This window comes from Taudactylus pleione, unplaced genomic scaffold (genome assembly GCF_031769625.1).
Source record: "Taudactylus pleione unplaced genomic scaffold, aTauple2 ptg000444l, whole genome shotgun sequence".
NCBI lineage: Eukaryota > Metazoa > Chordata > Amphibia > Anura > Myobatrachidae > Taudactylus > Taudactylus pleione.
The window spans coordinates 488,829-509,305 of NW_028284846.1; the positions used below are offsets into that span (position 1 = coordinate 488,829).

Sequence of the window (20,477 nt, forward strand, 5' to 3'; positions counted from 1 at the left end):
CAGCTTTAATAGTGGCACACAGGGCCCTTTGGTTAAGATCCTGGAAAGCTGATACATTATCAAATAGGGCACTGGAGGTTTGACCTTTCTATGGAAAAGTACTTTTTGGAGCAGAGTAGGATAAAATAATAGCTACTCTGGCTGCTTCAAAGTCTGCAGGTTTGCCATCTACGGCGACTATAAAGTCTAGATCGGTTTCTTTTTGGTCCTTCAGTTCTCGGGGACGAGCAAGGGAACAGCATTCCTCTAAGACGTCAGTTTGTCGCCTTGATATTTTGCGAAAACTAAAGAGGACTGGCTGGCAAGACGTCCAGCTTCTAAACCTGATGACAAACCCTCTGCCTGATGTGTCGGGTCTTCTCCTGGGGGATCCCAGGGTAGGAGGCCGACTTCTTCAGTTTGCAGATTGTTGGCATCAAACAACAGATGCCTGGGTCCGAGATGTGGTATCTCAGGGGTATGCCCTCATTTTCTTTGCCTTGCAGGAAGCCATTCACTCCCTGATGCAGGCGGGATAAAAGTCCTGGTTCCTGTATTGTAACAGGGAAGGGGTTATTATTCCAATCTATTTCTGGTTCAGAAACCGAATGGGGCTTATCACCCTATACTAAATCTAAAAACCCTCAACAGGTTTATCCATGTACCCAAGATTCGTATGGAAACTCTCAGATCAATTATTTTGGCAATGGAGCCAGGGGATTACATGGTTTCCCTGGACATTCAGGATGCATATCTGCATGTTCCTATTATACCATCTCACCAGCAATTTTTACGGTTTGCTGTCCTTTAGCAACTTTACCAATTTCAGGCTCTACCCTTTGGCCTATCTACGGCTCCCCGGGTTTTTACCAAAATAATGGCATGCATGACAGCCTATCTCAGACATCAGGGAGTCAGAATTCTGCCATATCTGGGCGACCTTCTGATAATGGCAGACTCCGGTTATTCTATAAAACCATCTTCAACTGACCATAGCCTGCTTACAAAAGAACGGCTGGATCATTAATTGGAAGAAATCATCACTTTCTCCATCACAGTAGATGGTACATCCGGAGCTCTTCTGGATTCTCTGGCACAGACTGTTTCTGCCAGAGGACAAGATTGCTGCTTCGAAAGCAGAGAGTATCCATTCTGCTAGCAATGCAGGTCCTGGGATCAATAATATCTACCTTTGACATGGTGCTCTGCAAAGATTGATTCTCTCCAAGTGGAACGGACAGCATCATCGAATAAAGGGCCTGATTCAGAGCCACTCGTAAGCGGCAGCTCGTTCGCTCCGAGCGATGTTTGGCCAACTGCGCATGCGTACGGATCGTTATACGCATGCGCGAACCAGTCGGTGCGTTCGAAATTCATGTGCTCGCAAAATAGCGAATGCCTGCTAATTTCAGTGACAGAATGAGGCGTATGTGGGTGGTAACAGGGGAAGGTGCTTGAAAACGGGGAGTGGAAATCAGAACGCAGGCGTGCTTAAAGGTCAAAACGGGCGTTTTATGGGTGTGCATAATTAAAACAGCAGCGTCATTAACCACGTCACTGGGTTATTTTATAGCCAGAACTGCTCGCAAAATTGAGGTAGCAAAAACCGACCACAAGAATAGCGAGCAGTTCATACCCTGTTCGATGTACTCGATTAATCTAATAGCGGACATTATGTAGGATGCGAGCGGCCAGGGGGCGTAGTTTCCCAAAAAACGACCGCAAGTTTTGTTCGCTCGTTCAGACCTAGAGGCGTGAACAGACCGCAAACAGCGAACGGTTCAATTGAATAGCCACCCCTATTTTCAGGACGAGCGAGCGCTAATTGCGTCCGGCTCTGAATGAGGGCCAAAGTCCCAGAGGATCCTTCTTACTCCAGAGGTTTGTCACTCCCTCCAGTGGTGGCTAAGAAGGGACCATCTGAACAAAGGGCAGCCATTCTGGATTCCAGATTTGGTGCTGCTCTTCACAGTCGCCAGTCTTCGCGGATGGGGATCAGCGACAGGTCATCACACCTTTCAGGGAAGATGGACAAATCAGGAAAGTCATCTGCCAATAAACATTCTAGAACTGCAAGCAGTGTACAAAGCACTTATCAGGGCACAAGACCTGCTCCAGGGCAAGCTTGTCCAGATCCAGTCTGACAATGCGACAACAGTGGCCTACCTCAATCATCAGGGAGGTATAAGAAGTTATGCAGCCATTAAAGAGGTGACAAGGGTTCTGATTTGGGCAGAATGTCATCTTCTGGACATCTCTGCAATATTCATACCGGGAGTACTCAATTGGGAAGCAGACTTCCTAAGTCGCCAGGACATACACGCCGGAGAGTGGTCTCTCCATCCAGGAGTATTTCAGCATCTGGTGAGCAATTGGGGTCTGCCAGAAATAGATCTCATGGCGTCATATTACAACCACAAGGTACGGGTCCAGGTCCAGAGAGCCATCAGCAGCCTTCGTGGATGCACTGGCAGTAAGATGGGACTTCTAGCTGGCATATATCTCTCCTCCGATTTCCCTCCTCCCAAGAGTTCTCAGAAAAATTCAAGCAGGCAGGCAGAACAGTAATACTGATGGCTCAGGCTTGGTCCAGATGTCATTGGTTCACAGACACATACAGAATCTGTCCATAGACAGTTAGCGCTCCTGCTAGGCTGTTTTAGCGGGGCGCGGCGCCCTGCCCTCTTTCTGGAAGGTAAAAAGCGCCCTGCCCTCCAGAAGGAGGGCAAAAAGCGCCCTGCCCTAACAGCCTGCGGGAACTGTCTTCACCCGCGGGTCGCAGTGTTCCGCGGGTGAAGAAATGTGCAGTGACCCGGTCACCGCCGGGGAATAGACGCCAGGCGCAGGGGGCTGCCCGGCGTGTCCGTAAGTGCCGGGCACGCCCCCAAGAGTGACTAAAAGGGGACGTGTCTTATAGACACGCCCCATTTTCGATGACCGCGCCCCTTCTCGATGAAATGTGCCCTCTCTAGCTCCGGAGCCATGCCTCGCGCCGACAGTCAGTATTCTTTTCCTCTATGGCAGGATTTGCTAACCAGGGTCCCTGCTGGCATCCAGACTTACCTCGTCTGGCTTTGACGGTATGGCTCTTGAATCTTCCATCTTAAGAGCAGAAGGATTTTCCAGTTTGTAATTTAGACAATGCTTAGTGCACGAAAGTCTGCCTATGCCCTCATCTATTACAGGTTCTGGCATTCTTTTTGTCAGTGGTGTGCCTACAGAAAGTATGATCCTAAGGTGTTCAGGATTTCCAGGATACTGGCTTTTCTCCAGGCGGGTTTAGACCATGGTTTCTGACTGGCTACTTTCAAGGTGCAGGTTTCTGCACTGTCACTCTGGTTCCTGAGGAAGATTGCCTCATTACCAGATATTAGAATTTTTTTTTTTTCAGCGAGTTCAGCCTCCTTTTAGTTCCAGCGGTAGCACCGTGGGATTTGTCATTTTTAAGGGGCTACAAGCTCCCCCATTTGAACTTGTAACCTCTGTAGATTTTAAATGATTGCCCGCAAAGACACTTTTTCTCCTCGCTATCTCTTCTGCACGCAGAGTCTTTGATTTGGCAGCACTTTCTTGTTCCTCCCCATTTTTGATTTTTCACCAGGATAAAGCTGTTCTTCGTACAAGGGAGGGTTACCATCCTATGGTAGTGTCCCATTTTCATGTGAATGAAACAACAATGTTCCAGCTTTTCAGGCTCCAGATCTCTCCTATAGGTGAAGCCTCCCTGTATGTAGTTCGTGCTCTCCATATCTATGTGGAGTGTACAAACTCTGTTAGAAAATCGGATGCTCTTTTTGTATTATATGGTTTTCACAAACAAGGATGGCCAGCTAAAAAGCAGACTCTGGTGAGATGGCTACGCATGACTATCTCTCAGGTATACACACAGGCTGATCCCCGTGTCCCAAGGATGGTGACAGCACATTCTACTCGTTTTGTAGGGCCATCGTGGGCATTTAGCCGTAGTGCCTCTGCTGAGCAATTGTGCAAGGCAGCCACGTGGTCTTCTGTCCACACTTTTCTTAGGTTCCTTTGATACTTTTACATCTCAGGATGCTTCCTTTTGAGCGACGAGTTCTCCTTTCTGCTCAGAAGCGTCCCCCATCCTTGGGGAACTGCTTTAGGACATCCCCATGGTATCCCTATGGACCCTGAAGAAGAAAATAAGAGTTATGGTAGACTTACCTAGATAATGCCTTTTCTTCAAGGTGCACAGGGCACCCACACTGACACACTTGGCTGCATGGGTACATTTTTTTTTTCTTTTGGCATAGATTCCCTAATTTTTTGTGTTTCTGATGTATGATTGCTCACCCTTCTCCTCTTTCCTTCTCCTGCCTTGAGGCTTGTTAACAAATTGAAGTCCTATGGCTAGGGGCGGGGTATATGTGTTGTGGGAAACCAGCATCCCAGGGGTTAATAATCGGCCATGAGCCACAGCTTCCCTGTTTAAACGGCTCTTCCCCTCAGCGCGCCTTTCCACTGTAGTCTGTCTTCCCTGAGCTGCTCTCCTCCTCTGGATACGCCCCCTCTGAGGTCTCCGGCGGCCATTTTCTTAATGGTGCAGTCGCAATTCTCCCATAACAACGCGTGGTCCGGTCCCCCTGCATACCTCTCCCCAGGGTCAGCATACTCTCCCCAGGGTCAGCGTATGTAGTGCTATTTCCTACCAGACACTCCCTGTTAGTATTTATACATACTCGTGGTTGCTTTGTACCCAGTGCTATATTGTGCGTCATTTACCCTGCATGTGCGACATGTCTGACAAGGGTAATGAACACATTACTGTATCTATGTCGCAATCTTGCAGATTATGTACTACATTATTCAGTGAGGAGGATGTGGTTCGGGATGGGTTATGTATAAGGTGTTATAACTCGCCATGTGCCTTGAACTCCCCCGACATCAGTACAGGAGCCCCATTGGGGTTTTTTTTTCTCAGATGCTGGCCTTCCTTGTGGACCGCCTGGTGGTCCCGGCTGTTGTTCCTCCTATGGGGCTACCACAGCAGCCCGTCTCTTCCTGACAGGGACTACCACTGATTATGCAGACCCCTCCTGTACCACAGCAGGCGGTCATTTCCACAGTGGGATTACCACAGGGTGACCTTCACCATGGGGGAGATGGACTGACACCCAATGTTTTCGCTACCTTAGTACACAGTCTAGCTACGACCTCTACGGCTATTCAGACCATGTTGCAGAGTGACAGCTAAGCGCCCTGTGTTGTCATCTCAATCCACACAGCTGTCAGAATCTGAGACGTCATCTGATGACGGAGAGGTGGCTGATGCCTCTAACCCGACTCCCCTCGGCAAGAGGTGGATCCTAAGTCCAGGATTAATATTCCTCCCTTGGTGCGTGCGGTCAGATCCGCATTGGTTATAGATTATGACGAACCAGTCCCTAAATCCAAACACCTTCTGTTTAAACAGATAAAGGTGTCTTCGCCAGTATTCCCTCTGTCAGATCAGCTGGTGAAACATATGGCTGAGGCCTGGTAAGAGGTATCAACCTCAGAAACATTTAACCTCATGTTACCCATTTCCCGATGCTCATTGAAGAAGTGGGAATCACCCCCTGCAGTGGATCCACACGTTACATGGTTAATTAAGAGTGCAACGTTACCTTTGCCTTCCATTTTGTTCCTTAAAGGGACCTACGGATAGGAAGGGGGAAACTTGCCTAAAGTCTATATACTCTTTTTCCAGAACTGTTGCCCGGCCGTCCATGGATATCTCCTGGGTAGCTAAGGCTATAGAGAGTTAGGCTGATACACTTGAGGACTCCTTGGAAGTTCCAGAGAATCGGGTGTCACTGGTCGGCCATATTAGGGATGTGGCTGCATATATCTGTGAGGCCGCTCTGGATGCTAGTCTACTGACATCTAGGGTCTCTGCTGCGGCCGTGTCTGCTCCGCCATTCCCTGTGGTTATGCTATTGGAGCGCAGATGCCGATTCTAAGAAAGGCCTCTAGACCTTACCCTATAATGGGGAGATATTGTTTGGTCCAGACTTGGACAAGATTGTTGGCCAAATCTGCATTTCTGCCCTCAGCCTCTGCTCCGGCAAAGTCTCAAAGCTCCTCCTTTCGGTCCTTTCGTACCCAAGGAAAATCCAAAGGGCAGTACTTCCCTAGGCAGCCGCTGCCAAGAAGCCTGCCAAGCCTAAGAAACAGGCCTGGTGCACAAGACCAAACCAGAGGATAAACTCTCAGCCTGACGGGGCAGGCCTCCCTCTGGGGGACTCCATAGTGGGAGGCTGACTTCTTCAGTTCACCCAATGCTGGTGTCAAACAACCAAGGATGCTTTGGTAAGAGAAGTGGTCTCTCAGGGGTACGCCCTTTCATTCCTTCGAAGGCCTTCCACCAATTTTTCTGCACAGGCCCTCCTTCTGACAAGACCAAGGCCTTGCAGATCCAGAGAGCCATACAGTCCTTGCTGCAGGCAGGGGTAATTGTACAGTTCTGCTATCTCAACAAGGGACTGGATATTATTCTACTCTCTCTCTGGTTCAGAAACCGAATGGGTCTCATCGGCCTATCCTCAACCTCAAATCTCTGAACAAGTTCCTCGGGGTGCCCAGGTTCAGGATGGAAACCTTACGATCCATCATACTGGCTATGGAACCTGGGGATTACATGGTATCACTGGATATTCAGGATGCATACCTACATGTTCCCATAACGCTTTCTCTCCAGCGTTATCTGCGGTTTGGTATACTGCAACAACACTTCCAGTTTTGGGCGCTGCCCTTTGGACTATCCACGGCTCCAAGGGTATTTACCAAAAATGTTATAGCTGTCATGGCGGCACACCTGTGGAGTCAGGGTATCCGGCTTTTACCATATCGGGACGACCTCCTCTTGTTGGCAAGTTCTCTAGAAGTGCTTCATCACCACCTGCAACTGACAGTTGCTTGTCTACATTCACACGGGTGGTTTATCATTTGGAAAAGGTACTTCCTAATTCCCTCACAGAGGATGGTTCATTACGGAGCCCTTCTGGACTCTCACCAGCAGAGAATCTTTCTAACTTCAGAAAAGATTTCCACACTGCAGCTGTGAGTATGCAGATGTCTCCGCAGTTGCTGGGTGTCAGTCCACTCGGCGATGCAGGTTCTGGGATCCATGGTGTCCACTTTTGATATGGTGGAATATGCTCAGTTCCATTCCAGGCCCCTGCAGGGGCTGATCCTCTCCAGGTGGAACAGATTACCCCAACGGATCAGAGCTCAGATGATGGTACTTTCTCCGGAGGTGCGTCTGTCACTCTGTTGGTGGCTACAGATATATCATCTAACCAAGGGTCGCCCCTTTTGGGTCCCAGACTGGATACTCCCAACAATGGACGCCAGTCTCCAGGGATGGGGCGCAGTGACTGGTCAACACTCCTTTCAGGGCCGGTGGACAATGGTAGAGGCATACCTGCCCATCAACATATTGGTACTTCGGGCTGTGTACAGGGCCTTCATGATGGCAAAGCACATTCATCATGGAAAGTCCGTGCAGGTTCAGTCCGACAAGCACTAGAAGTCGGGCAGCAATGACAGAAGTGTCACGCATTCTGACATGGGCAGAATCTCATCTCTCCATTTCGGCATTGTTCATTCCGGGAGTTCTCAATTGGGAAGCGGACTTCCTCAGCCGTCACGACGTGCATCCAGGGGAATGGTCTCTTCACCAAGAGGAGTTTCAACTCTTAGTGGACCTCATGGCCTCCCGTCCCAATCACAAGTTGCCAGTGTACGGGTCCAGAACAAGAAATGCTGAAGCAAGCTTTGTGGACACTCTGTCAGTGAAGTGGAACTTCCAGTTTGCTTACCTATTTCCTCCGATATCCCTGCTTCCTCCGGGTTCTTCGGAAGTTCAACAGAACGGAGGCACGGTCCTGCTGATGGCTCCAGCTTGGCCCAGACGTCATTTGTACTCAGATCTTCGGAGTCTCTTCATCAACACTCCATTCCTGCTGCCTCAATGTCTGGACCTGTTTGTCTCGGGGTCCTTGCCTTTACCCGGGCCTTTTATCGTCTGTCTTTGACGGCGTGACGCTTGAAATATCCTTCCTAAGGTCCAAGGGATTTTCTAGCTCTGTCATCAGCACGATGCTTAGAGCGCATAAGTCTCCCTTCGCCAGGATCTACCACAAAGTGTGGCGTGCATATTTCCAGTGGTGTCATACAAGAGATTGCTACCCTCAGGTGTTTAGAATTTCCAGAATACTGGCATTCCTACAAGCTATATTGGACCTCGGCCTACGCCTGGCCTCGTTGAAAGTGCATGTCTCTGCACTGTCAGTGTGGTACCAACGTAGAATTGCTCTGCTTCTGGATATCCACACCTTCCTCCAGGGTGTCCTCCGGATTCAACCTCCCTTTGTCCCACCAGTGGCTCCTTGGGATTTGGCAGGAGTTTTTTGGGCCCTCCAGGGTCCTCCATTTGACCCACTAGATTCAGTGGATCTTAAGTGGTTAACAGCTAAGACTCTTTTTCTTCTGGCTATTGCATCTGCCAGGAGGGTGTCAGAATTGGGATCGCTCTCCTGTTGTCCACCTCTCCTGATATTTCACCAGGACAGGGTGGTGCTTCGTACTCTCCTGAGTTCCTTCCTAAGGTTGTTTCTAGTTTCCATATTAATCAGGAATTTATAGTACAGTCCTTTTCTATCACCAGACCTTTCGGCAGGTGAAGCCTCATTGAATGTGGTCCGCGCCCTCAGGATTTATGTGGACCGTACCAGTTCTCTTCGGAAATCAGACTCCTTGTTTGTGCACTATGGATTTCACAAGAAGGGATGGCCAGCCAATAAATAAACATTGACTAGATGGCTTTGTATGACTATCTCAGAAGCTTACACGCAGTCAGGCCTGCCTGTTTCAACTTCTGTTAAGGCTCATTCTACTCGGTCTGTGGGTCCCTCGTGGGCAGCTCGCCGTGAACCCTCGGCTGTCCAGCTTTGTAAGGTGGCCACGTGGTCTTCTGTACAGACCTTTCTAAGGTTCTATGCATTTGATACCTTCGCCTCTCAGGATGCTTCCTTTGGTCGCCGGATTCTCCTCTCAGCGCAGAAGCATTCCCACCCTTAAAAGGACTGCTTTGGGACAGCCTCAAGGTCTATGGGCCCTGAAGAAGAAAATTAGATTTATGGTAAGAACTTAACCTTTGCTCTCTCTCTTCGAAGTCCATAGGGTCCACAGGGCACCCGTCCTGACACACCTGGCTTCACATGGGCTATGTTGCTGGTCACCGGTTTTCCGTCTCCTTCTGTGTGAGAATGTGATTCTTGAGTGTTCCAGTCTTCCTTCTCTCTTATCCTCCTCCGGCCTTTGTCTTATTACAAACTGAGGTGGCTCGGGGGTGGGGTATAGGGGAGAGTGGACCCACTGCATCCTGGGAGCTGAAAATATTTAACTGCATGGTGCCCGGATTGGTTCCCGTCACCTACACCCCAAGGTCTCCCTGTGGACCCTATGGACTTCGAAGAAAGTGAGTTAACAAAGGTAAGTTCTCTCATTTCCTATTGCAGCTTTTCACGGTAATAAGAAATTAAGATTTGCAAGGAGATATTAATATACACACTCTGAGACAGGGGGTTCCGAAAGAAGCACATCCCAACAATGTGTTTGAATTTAAGTGATTTTCCGATTGCGCATGTGCAGTGCACATTACTGGGAAGGGATCCTATGAAATCCTCTTCCTGTCTTTTCTGCTGAGTGTAGCCCATAGGCTACAGAGGCTAACGCCATCTGAAGATGGTGTGAGCTGCCGGGCTCAAACTCTGGAATGCTTGGTAAATCTGACAACCTTGTAACCCTATAAAAACTGATGGGGCTGCTGCTGTCAACAAAAGGAGGGACCATTGGAGATATCTGCTGCAGTCCCTCCTTCTTGCATCCTGGGGATCCTTAATATTTGTGAGTACTCCACAAAATGTGTGTTTTTTTGGGGAGAATCCCACAAATAGTATTTGATAAATGGGTTCTTAATCTTTTTGGAATGTCTAAGGATACGAGTTTTGGCCAGAAGGTGTCACACACTGCAACACTCGGTATACCCACCCAACAGGGCAGCTTTGGGCTGTCCCTATGGTCCAATGTCCCCCAAGAGAATGAAAGATCAATTAAGACTTTTTTGGGGCTTTGAATACACTGGGGCACACTGAATGCCAACCTATTACTATATTTTAGTTCTCTTTTACTAAATTAAAATTTTTTATTTTTTTCCAGGGGTTTTCTTGTTTTTTCTATTAGTTTCTGTATGGTTCTGTCCTGTGGGCTTTGGCTAGAAAAATAACTGCGTTCCCTGCAAGTGCCAAAAGTCCGAAGTCCTGAATGGGGTTCTCTACCCCACGATACAGTGAAGTCAAAAGATTTTAACATAAATATAAAATCTTATTATAGCTAGAATTGTTTTTCTTTTTTTTAAAATTTGTAACAAGGATAGCCAACCTCATACCCAACAGAGGACACTCATTGCATTTTTTACTGTGTATTAAAATGCTTTGTGTCATTGCTCTTTGTTGTAGAGGAGGTACTAACTGTTTTCTATAAAAGCTGCAGTGCACATTTTACTCCGTATTTTATTTATTTGTGGTTCAGTTGTTTGTACTTCCTGGGACAAACGCATGATTAACGCACCCATTCTTGCATAAGGAGTATTCCAGCTCTTAATCCCATTTCAGTTAATCTAGAGCAATAATATCTTTAAACATGTTGTATCACTGAATAAATACTACTTTATAGCTATCGAAGTGTACCTCCACTTCTGATTCATCTTTCCAGAAGATAATTCCCCCAACCAAATCCCTCTCACATTCATAAAGCTGTCCTAAAGTATAAATGGATATGTATTTCTTACATCACCAAGCTATAGCACGTGCCGTGCTCATTGTTTCTACAGAGCTGCAAGGGAATAAAGGACTATATACTGTATAATGAATAATGCATTATTTATATGGTAAGGAATATAATTGGTTATTTAAAAAAGTATATAACATTTTCTGAAAAGGAATGGAAATTTTATTTTTTATGCATCAATCTTCTGTACATCCCTTAACATGATTTTTATTATTATTAATATTATAGGGAAATAAATGAAAATGCCATGCAAGTGGTCTCTATGAATGGACAAGAGACCATTGTACAACACCCTGACTCCAAGCAAACCGACAACTTTCACTATGACTTCTCTTTTTGGTCATTTGAGAAGTCCAATCCCAACTATGCATGTCAAGAAAAGGTGTATGAGAAGCTGGCTGTTCCTCTGTTAGAGTGGTCTCTCTTGGGATACAACACCTGCCTGTTTGCCTATGGTCAGACTGGATCTGGAAAGTCATATACGTATGTTTTATAATACAATAGTTGTTTAGCTATCAGTGGTTGCATAAAACAATATTTGTCTTTCACATGCTCTTACTAGAGTCATCTGTGCTGTATAGAGTTCCAGCTTTGTATGATGGTTACGACCACAACTTTTTGTTTGCTAACATCCATTATACCCCCCCCCATAATTTCATACACTGCCACGTTTTCATCCCGTGTCATAACTTGACATCACATGCCCTAATATGACAATATCTTCTTTATCAGTCCCTTGTGTCTTACAATATTACAGATGTGCCCCCATACACTATTGCTCAGTGAGGTGCGGTGAGGTCACTGGCTGGGGAGGCACATATGGAGATGGATCTGAGTGCTGGGAACCTGTCTCAGTCTACTCACTGTAACTCTCCCCTCACTACACTAAGCTTCAGTGTCCATTGATTCTCCTATCTGGGTGATGCAGGTCTTCTCTTGCTGCTGCTGTCTGACTGAGCTCTGATCTCTAAACACTGCAGTGCACTTTCTGGTCACATAACGCAATGTGTCCATCAGTGCTAAAGGCATGCCTTCCATACTCAGAGGCATGCCTCTATTAGCTCTTTTTCTGTGCAGCTTACTACCCGTGGGGTGGCCCCGCCCCCAGCTCTGCAAGCAGTGTTTGACTATACAGAAGCGAGGCTGTGCTGTTGCTGCCTCATCTCACGTCTCCCTGCAGTCCCAGGGAGCTCCACAAAGCGGGTGAGTGTTAATTATAAAAATGATTACAATAAACAAAAAACATGTTTAGAAGTTATAAATATCTTCTTTGCATTATTCTAATCATTTTTATTTCAAATCTGCCTCCCCTGCCTACCTTTACTGCACGTCACTGGTATTGCTGCAGTTGCGCCAAACAGCCCTAATCCGGCGTGCCAGGTTCCTTGTGGTCGGTTTACATCTGGCGTCTTTTTAAAATGTTTTCCTGAAAATGCTTCTTAATTGCAAACGTATGGGACAAACAGCTTCACGAGACTGCACTGATTAATTTGATATGTGACACTTGTATATCTGTGTGCGACTGATTCTGAATCTATATACAAATAGCTTCGATGCAGCAGCTGCGGCTTTTTTCCACTCCAAGTTGTGTTGTGCTTCGTATACAGACTCAGTCGCACACAGATATATATAAGTGTCACATATGAAGTGAATCCGTACAGTCTCTTGGAGCTGTTTGTGACATCTGATTGTGACAAAGATGCATTTTGAGTAAAAAAAGACGCCCTGCAAAAGCTGAGTTGCACGGGACCTTGCAGCTCACTCGACTTACATTGCATGGCGCATGGGCCCCCGTCATCTGAAAAAGGTTCAAGGATGTTTTTGATTCACAGGGGTAGATTGTCTAGAGCTTCTAAAAATAAAAAGCCGTGGTGTTACCCTTAGCAACCAATCAGATTCTTTTATTCATTTCCATCCTATAAAATGATTGGTTGCTATAATCAACACCACCACTTTTTGTTTTTGAAGCTTTAGTCTGTCTACCCCTGTGAATCAAAAAAAAGTCTAGAGCCTTTTTCAGATGATGGGATATATGTAATATATGAAACGCCAGGTTGATTTTGCCTTTTAAATGACTGCTACTTTAAAGCATCTGGCTGTCTCACATGGACTCGCTGATGCCTGCAGTCCACAGGCAATTACATATACCCCGAAGTCTTCTACAATCCTAAGTTAAACAATGTTAGCTAGAATACCTAAAGAAACTGTACTGGACTCTTAGTTTGGGTCCTTTTCGTGTTGCTGTCTTTTATATGAATAACTTGTCCCTTAAATTGTTATTAATGGCTCTTTATTTTATTGCAGTATGATGGGCTTTGAAGAAGAATTAGGAATTATACCAAGGTTTTGCGAGCATCTGTTTTCCTGGATCCAGAATGCAAAGCAACAGGTACTGAATCTCTCATTTTGCAAACATTAGAGACCAAGAAAATATCCTAAATAATTACAAAAGATAGATCAGTACTTGTCTTTCTATTCAATTAGCTGCGTGTTCTGTAGTGTGTGAAGCCCTGGGTTAATGTAATACACACTTTTGTGGGGTATTTTTTTTTTTTTAATCAAGTGTCCCTTGATAGTCGTGCTATGCACTTACAAATAGCAAGTCACTTGCATTGCAGTAACTTCACAAAGTGGCAAATAAGATTGCAGGACATTACAGGAGCATTTTTTTTTTATTATTTTTATTTATTTTGAACGGTCAGTTAATAAAACTGAAAAACATTAAAGCTGTGTTACATACTGCGGAAAAACAAATATAGCAAATGTTAAATGTCATAGCGTGATCCAGCCCAAAATAGAAACAAAAAAATAAATAAAATCAGCATAGATAAATATTAGCAATGAGCATAAATTTATGACCAAATTATTAATACAAATAGAAACTTGGAAAACAAAAATCACAGCATTATAAGGGGAATACGTACAGAGGTGGGATGATCACTGCGGTAGATTCAATGAAAAATGACAGACCAATCTGTTGGGAAATTGGTAATGTTAAAGTAGTAGGTAATGGGAGTAGTTTGAGATAAGAAACACAGCCTAAACCACCCAACGGACTCGGCAGGTGTTCAGCTCTCAGGGGTAGAGAAAGATGGAGGTCTATGTTCGGCAGAGAGCCATGGAGCCCATACTTAAGTAAAATGTGGCCTCTATCATGAAGATGATAAATTCTCTCCTCTATAGCAGCCCATATGCCAAATCTGGTGTTTAAGCGCAGAACAAATTGGTGGAGGAATAGTTTTCCAGTTAAGGACTATCCGGGATTTAGTCACTGACAGAATATGCATAAGTAGTTTCTTTGAAAATTTATCAAAGTCTGGGGGTGGGTACCATAACAAAATTACCCAGGGGTCCTTTGCTACTGGGGGTTCCTAAAGGGACTTCAAGAGACCATGGACCGATTCCCAGAAGGGGATCATATGCGGGCATGTCCACCAAATATGTAGCTCCAACAGTCAGGTGACGAGGAGGGAAACTTTTTGTGGAGTCTCGTGGGGCTATGCTGCCATCGATAATTTGAGGTTTATTTAATATTAGTTGAGATGGAGCAATTAGCAATCCTCTGTCTCACTTCTTCCCATGTCTCCTCATCTTTTCCCATTCAGCCTCATGAAGTCTCGAGAAAGGGAGGGCTATGTCAAGGCAAATAGAATAAAGTTTGGAAATCAGGCCCTTAAGGGGTGATATTTGCAGAGGTATTCAAAGGGCAAAGTACTGATGCAGGGAGTAGGGAGCTCAGAAAATCACAGATTTGGAAAAATTTGAGAGGGCTTAGAATTTGAGACTGGCATTCCTGTTGAAGTTCTGGTAAGGACAGCCATTGGCCCTGTCTGGAGAAATCTATAGGGAATTTGAGATCTGCCTTAGACCACAAATAAGCTCTCTTGGTGGAGGACCCAGGTGGGAATGTGGGATTAAACCAAATGGAAGTCAAGGGGGAGATTGGAGAGGTAAAATTAAATTTTAGTGAGTGCCGATCCCAGAGAGAAATGGTAAATTTGAGGGTAGGAAGCAGTTTGGAGGTGAGAGGACTTTTTGCAGGCGTTAAGCCCCATATAGGAGCTGGGTCATGAAGGGTAATATAGGTGGCTTGGAAGCGAGAAGGAGGTAACAATTTGCGAAAAGTGAGAAGCTAGATAATAAAATGTAATGTCTGGAAGACCCCTACCTCCTGCATCTATTGTTTTTTTCTAACTATTAGCACAGATCGCGGGGGGTCTGTGGTTCCAAATAAAACGGATCAGAGTTCCCTGGATGTCACGGAGAAGGGTGGAGGGTACAGCCACAGGAAGTGTTTGAAACAGGTAAAGCCACTTCGGTATAATGTTTATTTTGACTTCTATAATCCTGCCCAGCCAGGAGATGATGAGACTGTTCCAGGAGGCCAGGTCAGCCTGCATTGTGGAGAAGAGAGGCGGGAAATTCTCACGATAGAGAAGGTCATAGGTGAAATAGATCCCTAAGTAATCCGTCTGGGTTACCATTTAAATTTGATATCAGCTTTAAGGGTCTCAGTAATATGAGGGGGCACATGAAGCAGCAGGGCTTCTGATTTTTAATTATTTAATCTTGTAATTAGAAACTGCGCTATAGAACCTCAAAACAGTGAAAAGGTTGGGGAGGGAAATCAGCGGTTGAGTTATGGAGAGCAGGATATCATCTGCGAAGAGAGATCTTGGAGTGAGAGTTGCCCACCTGGACCCCCATATATCTGAGTGGGATCTGATCTGAGAGGCAAGTGGTACTATCACAAGGGCAAAAATTAGAGGGGGCAGCCCTACCCGGGTATCATTGCTAATAGAAAATGGGTCAGAAGGGATACCATTGATAAAAACTGTAGCAGAATATAAAGCTAGGATCCCTGTGAGGAAATAACCCGCAAAGCCAAACGCCTTGAGTGCAGCCTTCATGAAATCCCAGGAGATCCTATCGAATGCTTTTTCGTCATCGAGAGAGAGTGCATAATAGTAGGGGATCTCCTTGTGTTTGCAACATGGATAATATCAATGGCACATCTAGTGTTCTCCCTAACTTGACGACCAGGGACAAAACCAACCTGGTCATAGTGGATCAGGGAGGGGAGGTGGGCATTCAGCCAGTTCGCCAGAATCTTAGCATAGATTTTTAGGTCTAGGTTAAGGAGGGAGATGGGTCTATAGCTGGCACAATTAAGTGGATCTTTACCCTCCTTAGGGATCATGACAATCCTGGCTTTCAACATTTCAAGGGTGAAACAGGTTCCTTGAAAAGCTTTATTAAAAAGGGTGTGCAAGTGGGGGAATAGCAGGTCCAAGAACAGCTTCTAGTACGCAGCCGTGAACCCATCTGGGCCAGGGGTATTTCTGAGTTCATGTAGATTGTATAATTTCATAGAGTGAAATCTCAGCATTAAGTTGTTCGAGAGTGCTGGTGGCTAAACGTGGGAGTTGGGGCTTGGCAAGAAAGTCAGAAATTAGCTGGATGGTCGTGTAGCAGAGGGAACTGTGAGGTTATAGAGATTAGAGTAGTAGGATTGGAAGGCAGTCCTAATAGCTGCTGGGTCGTAAATCAGTTTGCCATGGGAATTACACATGGAAATAATATTTTTGTGAGTCCTGGCTGAGCGAAGGCGAGCTGTAAGGATTTTGTCTGCTTTGTCCCCCTTGTCATAGAAAGTTTGGCGAAGCCATCTAAGGCGTTTAGCCACTTGTTTAGAAAGAAGTAACTTTGGAAATGTCAGGGTGATCAATAAGGTCAAAGTAGTCTTTAATGTGAGATTTGATACAAGAGAGGATTTCTGGGTAGTAGAGACTCATTAAAGAGCCAGATCATGAGACAAGGGTGGAGTATTGGGCCAGAAATGTCAACAAAGATGGGAGCGTGATCAGACCAAATGAGAGGGTGAACCTGAGCTGAGTGGAGATGAAGAATAAGGTTGTGGCTGAGCAGGATCTTGTCGATGCGAGAATAAGAGTTGTGTGGGGGCGAAGTAGAATGTATACTCACGAGTGGATGGTTCTTTAATTCTCCAAGAGTCATAAAGGAGCTGAGACTTCATGAGGCTGAGTAGGGCTCCCGAGTGCCGAGATTCCAGAGAAGGAGACGCGGCCACAGGAGCAGAACGATATAGGGTATTGTTTAGTACCATGTTGAAATCCTCAGCAGCAATAAGTTCTCCCTGGTGGAAACGAGAAATGATGGGGTCTAGCTTGAAAAACATGTTTTGACATTGGTTAGGGGCGTAAACATTTACTAGAGTACACAATCTATTGTTAAGTTTACCCACTAAGATAAGAAACAGTCCCTTCTTATCGGAAAGTTCAAAAGTGAGATGGCGAGCAAATAAGATTGCGACCCCATGTTTTTTTAGCAGTATGATCGCAAGCATGATGGGCATCAGGGTAGGCTTTGGAATGTAGTTCTGGGTGGGAGCTGTACAAAAAAATTAGTTTTTTTTGTAGGAAGATCGTCACCCTGGTAGAGCTTAAGCAAGGTAAAAAACTTACCTCGTTTCTGGGGGCTACTAAGCCCCTTCACATTAAAATATAAGACGTGAAGACTGGAGGGTGAAAACTAGTAAGAGTGCAGGCAAAAATGTAGAAAAGGTTAAAGGGCACAATGAAAGGCCATCAGAAAAACAGAAGAGAATGTGGGAGAAGTATGTAGGGGAGAATGTAACGAGGTCAATTGAAAGAAAGAAATGGGGGGAGGGAAGGACAGGGTTGGCGGTCACTCTGCGAGATATTCCGGGACCAACAGTGCTGACGATGGGAAGGGGTACTATGTGACAACAAAGCACATAGGTCAGCTAAAGGGTAAAAACCCTAAGGAGGCGCGGCCAGGCAGCAGAAAGGTACAACATGTGGATTGTATATGTAGGAGGGGTAGGGACCCCTCTTGAGGGACCTGAAAGAAAAACATGACGTGTGCGGAACAAGGAGGGAGAAGGACAAAAACAAAAAAGGTAAGTAAAGCAGACCTATAAAAGTCAGGGAAAAATAAATATTGGGGTGTGGGAGACTTAAATCAGGGGAATGACAATAAAATTGTACAAAAACATAATAAACACACTAACAATATAGAGAACCACATAATACGGTGGATTGTTCACATACAGTATACTCAAAATAGTACTAATAGAGGTAAGGAGGCTGGAGGGGAGTCCTAAAGAAACCCAGAGGGCCAGTACAACAATAGTATGACATATAGAGCAACCAAGTATTCCGCAGGCGTATCTCAGGGTTAAGAGGGGCAAATGGGCAGAGTTAGAGGAGAGGCATTGGAGCCATAGTGTCTGCCGTCGTGTAAAGTAAAAGCACTGGAATTATGACAGCAGCAGGGAGAGCGCTAAATGCACCAGTCCAGAGGTGCAGGAAGGTACTGTAGAAACAGTGCAGTGTCAGGTGATATAAGATGTGGCAGTCAGACGGTGACTAAATAGGATGGTGAAAATCCTGGAGGACCAGTATTCACAATAAAAGCAGTTCAGGAATGCAGATATATGTTCAGCTTAAGCTAGACCAGTTTTCACAGCAGGACAGTCTCCACAGCTGGGTAGGTGCAGAGGGGGACAGTGTCGGGGAACAGGTAAGCAGAATTGGTGTGTGGCCAGCTCTAGAAAGCACAGCAGGGGGTCAGGGACAGGCCAGCTGAAGAATCCCACTAGTGTGCTGTGTAGGAGTCTGAAGAGACCCCAAGATGGCAGCTGGCTGGGAGAGATGCACCAGCGTGAGGTGTTGCAGCAGTGAGTTTCAGCAGAACCCAGAAGAGGCTCCACAGGTAAGGCAGGGCCGGGGCTGACTAACCGGGGGTCTTATGCAGCCGTTAGTACCTGTCCGGCAGCAGGTACAGAGGCGCCGGGCACCCAAGAGTCGTGCGCCGGCCAGAAATCGTGTCTGCAGCTCTGGAGCAGGAGGTAAGCCCTGAGGGATGCAGCCACCCGGCGAATCCGCAGTTGCTGTAAGACGGTACCCGGGGGTAGAGGAAGATCTGAGAGGGTAGCTGGGCAGCAAATAGGCCGGGAATAGCTGCATCAGATGGTCAGGAGTCCCCTCCAACAGAGGGAGCCTGGTGAGGGGCAATTGGTCCTGGGCACAGTCAGGCCACGTCCCCCAGTGTAGGAGGATTTTAGTAGTCATACGTAAAGTATTGGAGGCAGTTAAATTGTGTCAAATGGTTGATTTGTGAAACTTATCAATGATGGAAAAATGATGCATTGCAAGTTATTTCAGCAAATAAAACATTTTTTAGGGTACATTAACATTTTAAAGTTTGTAAAAAGTTGGAAAAATAAGATTTTCAGCTTACATCTGCAAGTACAAAAACCCTTTTCCTATCAATACAACAAACACCTCAACCTACATGTCACCTGTCATTTGCACCATTTGTTTGCTTTTTAGAGAGACATACTATTTAAAAACCTCTACATACATTATGTTCAATGTTAGGGGTGTCCCATGTATACTGCACTTTGAGCCTTATTCAGATTTGTACGGAAACCCGATGGTTTACATACAAATTTGATGTTTGGGGGTCTGCTCATGTGCAGAACGGGTTTTGTGTGATCTCTCGCAGTCCCCCCTTAACTGGCTGCATGATTGACATGTGCCAGGGGCAGAGCCGGGGTCTGTGTCGTCTGACACAGACTCCCTGGACACGGCTGACCAGTTCTGACAGCCAGTATGGGTATGCTTCCTACAGATGCCTCCTGCAGTATTTCCATTTTAGTTGTACGGTATTGTATAGCCACTTCCCTGCAGCTGTGCAATATTGTCTGCATCAGAATCAGACCCTACGTCCTGACATTTATACATTAAAATATGGATTTTACCTCCTTTCGAAACTTAAACTTAAAGTTGTGATTTCTCCCATTGAAACCCTCATTAATTTAACACTGATTTCTACTAGAATTACAAAAAGTTGAAGCCACAGGTTTTAGCAGCGTTAAACAGTAGGGTGACCTAACTTTCCCTCTTCAGACTTGGAATGGTAAGATTATAAAGTTGTTGCAAAATATATTTTTTTTAAGCTTTGTGAATTCTAATGCGTCACTGAAAAATAAACAATTCACAGAAATCTGGAGTTAAGAGGAAATTTTCACCATCTTTATTTTAATTTAGGGTGTGATATTGTGTTGCAGGAGATTACATATGGACCCTATCTAAACCTGAGTTTTGCCGGCTGCTACGTGTAGCTGTTTTCCTGGGCTGTCTATCAGACCAGGCCAAAAACCCAAGGGGTGTGAACTGGTGGGCCAGTCACAAGGTGCAGTACATTTCAAGTAGCAAGCAAAACTAATTTCCTAGTTTTACAGAACTGTTGGAGCCCCTTGAAGTATTGCTGCTTGCAAAAGACCCTAGAATTGTGCTAGAGTAGAGAGACTCATACTAATTGGGCTCGAGGGAGCTCTCGGAGCTATTGAATTTACCACGCTGTTTGGTCCGACTAAAGGATTTCTTCTCGCACCCCCCTGAGGGTGCGAGGAGAAACCCGACAAAAGTGCCGACCGCGCAGCTGGTTTCGTGCTTAGCTTGGCCGGCACTTTAGTCGGGGAATGCTGGATCTCGCAACCTAAACAGCCATGTTAAGTTGCGAGAATCGCTATTCTCTGACTTAACTGGCAACTGTCGGCCCAAACAGCGCGGTGAATTGAATAGCCCTGGAGC

General features: G+C 45.8%; 1 protein-coding gene across 1 annotated transcript in view; it reads left to right on the forward strand.

Moving 5' to 3' along the window:
* The window catches only part of KIF14 (kinesin family member 14), a 97,803-nt gene that overhangs the window by 17,050 nt on the left and 60,276 nt on the right, over positions 1 to 20,477 (forward strand). The window contains exons 3-4 of the mRNA XM_088447895.1: positions 11,062 to 11,316; positions 13,138 to 13,222. Of these exons, the coding sequence (XP_088304021.1) occupies positions 11,062 to 11,316; positions 13,138 to 13,222 (340 nt within the window). The remainder of the gene's footprint in view (positions 1 to 11,061; positions 11,317 to 13,137; positions 13,223 to 20,477) is intronic.